The 10,088-nt window shown below is 38.2% G+C and overlaps 1 protein-coding gene across 2 annotated transcripts in view; it reads right to left on the bottom strand.

Annotated features, from left to right (window-relative positions):
- Positions 1 to 563: 563 nt before the first annotated feature.
- The window catches only part of RIMS3 (regulating synaptic membrane exocytosis 3), a 266,560-nt gene continuing 257,035 nt past the window's right edge, over positions 564 to 10,088 (bottom strand). For both annotated transcript variants that reach the window (XM_073615424.1, XM_073615423.1), the window contains exon 7: positions 564 to 9,604. In XM_073615424.1, the coding sequence (XP_073471525.1) occupies positions 9,392 to 9,604 (213 nt within the window). In that variant the 3' untranslated portion in view covers positions 564 to 9,391. The remainder of the gene's footprint in view (positions 9,605 to 10,088) is intronic.

Raw genomic sequence — 10,088 nt, 5'->3', positions numbered from 1 at the left:
TACAATATGCAATTTTCTTGTACAATTTTCCATTAGATTTACCAAAACCATATAATATGAGGTCAAACCTAAACACTTACAATTTATATGCAATCAGGCAAGTCCTTGCACTATATAGTTGAAGATAAATCTAAAGGAAATTGAATAAGAAAACTGTATAATGTATGGCCAGCTTTAGTTATGGTGGCGGTTTCCAACTTTCATATACCTTCTGAGCTTGCTTGGAGTAATTTCACATAGACTGTTTCAATGGATGTGATAACACAAATTTGTGCATACATATACAGACTTTTTTGGATCCACATAATAAGGATTGTTGATAGATTCTGATTTATTGAGTATGATTGAATCTTTTCGTTTAGAGTTTTTGTGTCTACAGCACATATTGAGGTTTGACATCACTGTATTAGGAGCACAGAAATTTTTTTCATTCCATAATTGGGTGATATTTCACTTTTTTGCCTGCAGCTCTTTTTTTTGTGCTAGTGCGTAGGATATTTGTTTATACATTATTAGACATGCATATACATACACACAAATAAAGTCTGACAGGAGGCGCTACATTTATTTTAATTAGGTTTAATAATCTCTGGTTGCCAGAATACATGCGTTACAAGCTCACAATTTAAATGTGCTCCTTTCAAAAATTGCCAAGAATATTTTACAAAAAGAAAAATCGTGCATTTTTCTTTTATTTCTCATAGTCATCAGTCCTGCTGCATGAAAACCACAAAAATACAAGGATTTGACAGGAAAGACCACGTCTATAAAACATTACAGGGCACAGGTAAAAAATGCAGGTTTCCCTTTTTTTTATCATAAACATCTGCTTTATCTTTTGCTGTAATACAAACATAATCTGTCACATACTTGGCCTTTATTTTTATTTTTTTTATATATCTTTATATATATATATATATATATTTATATATATTTTTCCCATACACAAAGCTTTACAAGTAGAAGCAGGTATCAAACCTTGTGACACCACATTCATAGCATTAAAGCATTACAAACATTCAACAATGAGCCAGAAAGTAGGGCACTTCTGTAAGTACAAGTGACAGAGCTACTGGAACGATACCCTCTGCTGTCATCTTCTGGGATTGTCTGTGTGTGGCCTGATTGATTCTGCCTGGCAGACTGATGCTAATTCATTCCTGCTTTTAAGGCGCTGGACCAATTTAGGCCTGTGGGGCAGCCAGAACTGCTTGTGCTGTGTGTAAGTCGATTTCCCGTTCAGCTTGCTCTGAACACAGTTCTCGTCAAACTGCTGGTGCTTTATATGAACAAAGGAAGCAGTGTGTGTTTGCAAATGCTTTGTGTGTTTGCTCCTTGCGAATATCCTATCAAGATAAAGGCATAAGCATGTCTTTTTAACAGTTTTAGGGCTTGTTTTCAACTTCTCTTCTGTATAAAAAAATGTCAGCTAGAATATGAATGTTGTGGGTTACACAACCTTGTTTTTTGAGTTTTAAAACTTGTAAAGATTGCTTAAAGGGTCTGTTTACTGTTAAAGGGCTTTTCCATGTTAAAAATTGTATTTTTCGGCACGTCAAAGCAGACCATTATTTGAAGATTGCATAAAACCATGATGACAGTCTTGCTGAGGCGGATAAGTTAAAGCGGAGTTCTGGCAAAAGAAAAATGTTTGGTTTTTTTTTGGATCCTATTGCTACTGTAGTTAAAATAATAATATACAATGATCTAGGTATATTTTTCAGATATATAAATTCTTTACTGTAAAATATCATTCCTCCATTTGTGGCCCTTTCCATCATTAATGTGGACATGTGAAGCCCAATCGTGATTGCTTCCTGGAATATGTATGGAGAGGTGTATGCTTACCCAGCATGCACCTCTCGATCTCACGCATGCGCGATTCTCCGGCAGCCGAACAGTACTGCCCAGAGACTCCTGGGAAATGATGTGTCATCATTTCCCAGGAGTATAGGCAAGGGAGGAAGTCTCGAGGAACTCCGCGGACCAGGAAGTGGCAGATTACAAGGACTACATAGCAACAGGGCATTTAGGGTAAGTATGATTTTTTTTTCCTCCAAATGTTTGTTTATAGGTTTAAAGGAGTCATTTAAATGAAATTTTTTTTTTAGGGTGGAACACCGCTTTAACAGTAACAAAAGGACTGAAATTCTTATCTTTCCTGGAGAAATGCTGTTCCAGGCTCCTTTAGTGCTGATCACAAGTGTGAACGCCTAAATGCTTGGTCACATCATCTCTGCTGAAGAGAGGATCAGCCAATCTAAATGCCTGGTACACACTAATATTTGTTTTTAATTCAACCCAGCAGGTTAAACAAAAAAAAAACTGCTCTGGTTGGAGCCGCTGTACTAACCATCCGACGTTAGTATAGCGATCTCCCCCGCTGAGCTGTTGTGTTCTGACAGGGACAGACTGCCCATACATGGTTCAAATCTTGGCCGGTTCCTGCTGAACCAGCCGAGATAGAACCTTCTATGGCTGGCTTTAGGCAACTAGCTTTTTTAATAGAGGTTATCAAAAGCAGCCTATATACAGTATTCTTTGCTTTTAAGGTTAATCCTTAACTGGCCATACTTATGGCTGAACAAAAAAATGTAAGTGATCAATTTATCCACTCTATATAGCGCAGATGGACAAATCCTCTGCTGAGGCCATAGTATTTTGACAGCTGACCCTGCCTGGATCTGATTGGATGCAGCTGCTGTTTAGTCAACAATCCTCTGCCTGACTCTTTTCGATTTTTCAACCATGGATGTCAGGTGGAAGGCAACTAACAGAGCTACCCACTAAGCGAATTTCAACTGGCTCATAAAGAGGGAGTCCACCTGAAAAAAAATATTAAAAGCCAGCAGCTACAAATACTGCAGCTGCTGACTTTTAATAAAGGGACACTTACCTGTCCTGGAGTCCAGCGATGTTGGCAGCCGAAGCCGAGCAACAGCTCGGCTCTCGGCTGCTGCCGCCGCCATTCTCTATGAGGGAATAAGGAAGTGAAGTGTTGTGGCTTCACTTCCCGGTTCCCTACTGCGCATGCGCGAGTCACGCTGCGCATCCTAAGTGGTCCTCGCTATTTCCTGGGACCTGTTCGTTTCCCAGGAGACAGCAGGGGGGTGCGGGAGGGGGCATGACTCCCGCGGGAGTCTATTCCTGGAAGTGGGTGCAGATACCTCTCCAATACAGGTATCTGCACCCCTCTCCCCCCTAAAAGGTGCCAATTGTGGCACCAGAGGGGGGGGAGGAATCAGATGAGCGGAAGTTCCACTTTTGGGTGGAACTCCGCTTTAAGGAACCAGCCAAAACTCAATCCGTGTATATCCAGGTTTAGATTATGCAGTTCATGAGGTACTAATCAGATTCAGGTACTAATTAGAGCTGGAGTAAATTTGCTAAAGTCCACACTATGGGTGCACACTATGAGTAAATCGGAAGAAAAAATTCCATACGAGGCACGATCGTTTGATTTTCGTATAGTGTGTACACCACTTTCGGCATTCGATTTAGACTTTGCAAATGAAAATTTCCAAAGGGACAAACTCTAAAAAAAAAAATTGTACGTGAACAGAACAAATGATTAATGTGTACTGTTTTCGTATGACTACAAAATCCCTTTAACAATAACAAGACCAAGTTATTAAGCAGTGAACTTACTAATAAGTACTTAAAAATAAAAAAAACCCACAGAAATCTAGCCTCCTTATAGTAAGCGACTTCTAGCTATTGGAAGAAGAAGCAAGAGTACAATTAAACTTCCTCTATTATTATACAGGATTTATATAGCACAACAGTTTGCGCAGCACTTTACAATATAAAGGCAGACAGTACAGTTGAAATACAATCCAAGACAAGAGGGTTAGGAGGGCCCTGCTTGTGAGAGCTTACCAACTCTCTTAGTCCAGTCACATATTTCACTCGTATCTACCCCCTCCTTTTTTCCCTTCTCTTTTATAACTTTTGCTGACAATGTAAAAAAAAAAAAACTGCATAACTTCAATTTTTTGCTGAATATTAGAAACGTTCCCAGGCACCTCCGAAAAGCGATGGGCATTGTTACTTTTCTGTTCCCTAGATGCAGTTTAATTGCACAGCATTCGTTATCGGGCCTGTGTGGAGGCCTTAATGAGAATTCTAAACAATAAGTGCTTGTAACCTCAGCTGGGCTCCTGCGGTGGGAGAGACTGACCTTTATGTGTGCACCTGCACTGCTTTCATCTTTAAAGTGGTCTTGACAAAACAGAATGCAAATGACACTAACAGCAGGGTTTAGATCAGGATGGAAAAAGTCATATAAGGCATCTCTTTTAACATCAATCTAACCTAAGTACATAGGGCTTTATTTTCTAAAGGTATTAAATTTACCCCCAGCTTTGCAGGTTGCTGCATTATGTAAATAACCTGTCAATGTTGTAAGATTATGTATTTTTATGAAAAAAAAAAAAATCCTGTTAACTGACACTGCTATAAAGCAAATGCCTAATTTACAATTACACTTTTGCTGAAACCTCCCAGTCTACCCAAATCTAAACTAGAACCTTCCATCCAGATGCTTCCTTAAAGTGGTTGTAAACCTTTACATAGTGAAGTGACTGGCCTCAGGTGATACACAGAGATGAAACAAATCCTCCTACATTAACTGTTTATCTGCCGTCTTCTCTTCTCTACATACGTTCAAAGTCCAGGATTTATAAAGCTTGCCTAAGCTCCCAGAAAAATGGGGCGGAGATCTGAAATTACATTCTGCAGGGCTCAGTGAGGAGAGCTCTGACAGCTGATTGGAGGGAATGGACACACCCTCCTTCACACAGCACACAGGAACAGAGCTGAAGTTGTCAATCATTTGGAGGTCACTCCCCAGTCACAATTTTTCTCTTGGTGTTAGGAAAACTTGTCAGAAGTGATTCATGCTGATAGCAAAGGAATGAGGAGTTAGACAGACATGACACTTAGTGCTCTGGATTGAGACAAGTACACACTATAGAGGGATATGAAATCTTCCCATGCGCTAGCCGTGCTGTGTAGTAGGACTACTTATAGAATGGAATGGGGTCGTGCCTCTACAGTAGAGACGCAAGGAGTATTTAAGTCCCATGGGAAGGTATTACAAAGGCTTGAAAAGAACATGAACACATTTTGTCACTGAGGCTGTAAACACCGAAGGAGGCCACAAAGATTAGGGACAGGAAATAGGCATCTGGGTGGGTGGGGGTTTTCTATATTAGATTAGTCGGCTAGGGAGGGTCGGCTGTGTTTTTTGATCAGTAAAAAAGTAGGTGCACTTTAAAAACCAGGAGAAAAATATTTGAGCTGCCATTGCTGATGTGAACATGCTATAAAAGGTCAGCAACAGCCACTCCTATATTTGTACAGTAAAAGGTTCCCCACTGCATTGATGAAATTAATTGAAACAACTGAATTTATTTAATAAGGTGAAGAGCAATGTGCAAAATTGCTGACCATACTGATCATAATATAGCATACAAGTACCGTTGCACACTGTATTCAATTCTGTTGAATGAAAGATAGGCTTTAGCCCAGATCCCCGCCCATTGGTCACACCCCCTGACATGTTTCACCCACATTGGGCTTAATCCATTAATTAATTCTTAATTGGGATGTCTGGGGAATCTGGATGCTAAACATAGAAAAAAAAATTGATAGGGGAGGGAGTCTGCAAATTGAATAAAACACTCAGCATTATGATCAAAGGCTCTCAAAGATGGTCAGAAGTGAGTAAGCAAAAGATCATAATCTGATAACAAAGAATACATTAAAAACACATACTCAGCCATGATAGTCATTAATTTAAAAAGGCTGCAGTTAAGGTATGAATGTCCATACTCCCATCCCAACTGAAACCAATTCCTTACATAAGGCTACCACTTAGATCAAGTGGATACATTTATTATTAGGACTGTTCTTCAAGAATGGAAAACCCTGATACTGTAACTGCATTAGTGGGTCAGCCCTGTTTCTACCCACTCATGCTCACATGCTTGGGGGTTGAGAGTTGAGATATAGAGTTCAGTTTGTATATGCCTTGGTGAGTGAAGCGTGGTACTGTATGGTTTACCATTTTTTTTTTTTATTGATTTATTGTACCTACAATTTTAAAACATTTTGTTTGTTGCCAAGATCACTAGCCTTGCTGACCAAAAGGGAAGCAAAGGAAACCCAAAGTAGAAAGGTAAAATTTTCGGATTGTTTTGACATGCAGCTTTTTACTGAATGTGACCTCTGATTATGCATTTCTTTCATATAATGTTCCGTTTAAATTGTCCATATTTGTGATGCATTTACTTTATGAAAGTGTTTGAACCCAAAATGTGTATATGTACATCCAGGGCTTTTTTATATGTAAAAGTTAAAAAGTTATAGTGTGCAGAAATTCATAACAACCTACCAGTTTCCAATGGCCTAACTACACTCTAAACTGCTCCAAAGGATACAGCACACCACTGCTCCTAAACGTACTAAATAAACCCATACCATCAAATATTTTTCTAAAATGGTACTGAATAACTGCAGATATGTATGAATTCTTACAAAGGTGTGACAAGAGATTGATCTAGGCATGATATAGGAATAAGAAATGCCCTGGCTTACACGTTATTGTTGTATCAATTGTAACAGAACAAACATAGCCATGGCACACATGGAGACACAAAAGAAATGCAGCAGTATAGTACGTAACCAATCAGCATTTGGATCTGATTAGTCTAGTGCAAGTTTCACAACAGAATCAATTGCCTCATGGGTTAATACATTGCTGCACATTTGTATTTTGATACTAGGTATTGCTCACAGACAAAATAAACTAGACACAAACAATTGCTGCTCAAAGCATAAAAACAGGTCTTCTTCATAAGGTCATTCTTCATGCAAGTAATTAAGTTACACCAAAGGGTGACAGACTACACAAAAGGACTAAACCATAGTCTTTGGCAGTTGAATAGTGAGCTTTTACACAAACCTCCTTAAAGGGCTTTTCCCCTTTTCTTCCTCAAGTTGTCATGATATTTTCCTCAAGGTTTAATTTGAGGCAGTTACAAGTAATCAACTGACATCCATGCAGCTGACAAAGCTCCCCCAACTTGACTCAGAAGTCAAGCAACTTAGATACCCAGTCAGTTAGCAGAAGGAGGAGCTCTGTCAAGTATACTATTGAAATTCCTATCAAGGGATTGGTTGTACCTAGTTTATCAGACTACTTAACTGAACCATGAGATACCTGGATCTGAGTGGAAGAAAAAACACTGAGATGTATTTCATCCAATATCTTATTGTATGTTTTCTATCATATGATCAACAAAATGGACATTATAACAAATCTTGATATTTCAGCTCAATAGGTCACATCTTTTCTGTCTTAATTGTAAATAACCTCTAAAGCTTTTTGCAGTTCTTAAATAAATATATTTTTACAATAGTTTTTTTGCCTCAATGGACCAGTATATCAAGAGGGGTTCTCTGCAGTCTGAATTCTTTGGCACCAGCTGCTACTTGTGGCTGATATTTTGATCTACCAAAGGTACACTCATAAAATTAAAAAAATAATGTGGAAATAATATACCTTTTTATGGCGTCCTTTAGGTAATTGTGCATCATGGACAGTATGAAATATTCACTTTGATACCCTTGGGTGTCTACTGGCAAAATAGAATAAAACTAAATTTGCTTATATTACAGTCCATTGTCAGCCTATACTCTTATGGTGCGATGGTGTCCATTCTGAAACCCCTTTCTGAAGCCTTTTATCTTAAGCAATGATGTATATTCTATTTGATTCCTCTTATTTTATTTCCATTTCATTTTTTTGGAAGGAATACATTAATATTTTGTTAATGTAAGGATCATTCTCTGCAGGCATTGTATTGCATTTGTTAGAAAATGATGAAGACTAGCACAAAGAGTATACTATGCCACCCATGCTAGAGAAGATTTTAGTCTTCTCCCATATTTTATGTCCACTACAGTTTGCAACCCTGAGTTGTTATTGTAGACATCCTTAGAGAAATAGGATTCATTGCTACATCAGGTCACATGCTACATGTGTGCTCCTGGAGTTTTAGCTCCAACCTGTATCCTGACTTGGCTCAGCATTTCTTTTTTTCATTACTAGGCATTGCCCATGGTCAAAGGTAGAACTTTGTATCTGAGTTGTAGGAAATGCTTTAGCTGTGCACTTGAAGGATAAACACAAACAACTGTCATGCCATTTGCAAAAATAAAACCATAGGCCTGCTGTATCTTTCCCTGAGCAAACAGTTTTTGCTAGACATGGGCCACCCAGCTCAGTGGTACTTTAAACTTGTTTTGCCAGGAACATTATCTTCGTGCAAAAGCAGCATGTAGCAGGCCTTCTAGACATGAAATAGGGTACGATTTGACGCAGTGCAAATTCTTTAATGCACTTAAAAAAAAAACTAGTGTGAGTTTGATGCTTTAGTTTAACTACACAAAAAGTGACATGCAGTTATATGTATATATCTAAACAAGATTGCTTATCTGTGCCACAAAAAGAAAGTGTAGAAGAGAAGCATCAAATGTCTTGTCTGCAATTCTTTTTGTTCAAAATAAAATTGCACATTGAAATGCTACATTCTGTTTTAAATAAAGCAAAAAATGTAAAAAAAAAATATTCTGATACCTGAAAAAATATCATTCTGCTATATAGATATATGTAAATGCATTCATATTTGTGATTGTATGCAGTTGTCTATGAAATATACATGATATCACAGTCGCCATCTTAGTAAAATGCAGCTTTTGTCTTGCCTGAGGAAGGTAGGTAGTAGGAAAGGGACAGAAAATTGATTTAGATGAAAAGACTGACAAGGAAAGGGTGAGAAGCCAGTGAGATATCCTCAGTGAAAGTGATTGATCTAATTCCAGATACTGTAATTTGGCATCGATGTGCCGTTTAGTGTGCTTCTTTTGTGTTTGTTCTCTTTTAACAGAATGATACGTAGCATTTTGAAGTGCTGGAGAATTGCATTAGCTATACACTTACTCAAGAAGAGTAAAGGTTGCCAAGGCAGCTGATTCTTTGACTTTACAGCCCTCTCTGTGTTACCTAGATAATATGGACTGCTTTGTTGAGCATATTTTGATTGGAGTATCCTTGTTTGGTTTATCTGGATTTTTTTCTGTATTAAATATAACAGTCTCAAAAGTGTTTCTTTTTTTGCAGTATCATTTAATTGGCAGCTTTTGACTTTGTGTTGCACAGGGCCTTAGCTGCAGCTAACTCCCTCCTTTTCTAGAGCCCTGAATTTACCTGCTGATTTTGTAATGCAGTCTGTGATGTGTATCTGGTGGTAAAAAAAGAGGAAGTTTACTGGTTAGGCTGCAAAAAAGGAGGAAAGGATTGAACAAAAGATGTGTTCCTCCTAGGTTAGGTGCAGGATGGACTGGTGGAGCTTTCCAGTGAAGACTGGGACAGTCGGCGCGTCAGAGGAGCAATGCTGGAGTCTGCTAGTGAAGAAGTAGGAAAGAGTTTGTACCACCCAGTGACACAGGAACTTAAATCAAGCTCTTCAAGTAGGATTTGTGCCATCCCCATAAAGCATTTGTGATCCATTCTTCCATAGTCTCCCCAAACAATGACCTGTGGAAGACATACAGATAGTACTTTTTGATACATCAATGCATGAAAGATATTCATTCATGGATTAGTATCCTAGTGCATATGGTATGATGTATAGTGTATATCACTAATATCATTTCTTCCACATTATAGAGCATACAGACTTATCTTATGCAAGACCCACTCTAATTTCCTACTGTGGCTTAAAAAGCATACTGGTCAATTTAAAAAAAAAAATGAATATATAGTTAAGTGTTGCCTGCTTGTGATTTAAAACAATTTAGAAATGGGTATCTGTATACACATTAGAATATACCTTCTGTTCCTTTACAGGTGGATGGTAGACTATGCAGTATCTGTCTCTGCAGCTCTTCTCTACTCTATGGTTTAAGGTTCATAAAGCTGGCTATGGAGCCCATAAATTTCTGTATTTCTAACATATACTAACATAATACATTTTGAATCGTAATAGCTTTAAATGTATTTTACTTCAATAAAGAAATGA

Source organism: Aquarana catesbeiana, linkage group LG02 (genome assembly GCF_042186555.1).
Source record: "Aquarana catesbeiana isolate 2022-GZ linkage group LG02, ASM4218655v1, whole genome shotgun sequence".
NCBI classification, from domain to species: Eukaryota; Metazoa; Chordata; class Amphibia; order Anura; family Ranidae; genus Aquarana; species Aquarana catesbeiana.
This window is presented reverse-complemented; position numbering and strand designations above follow the sequence as displayed.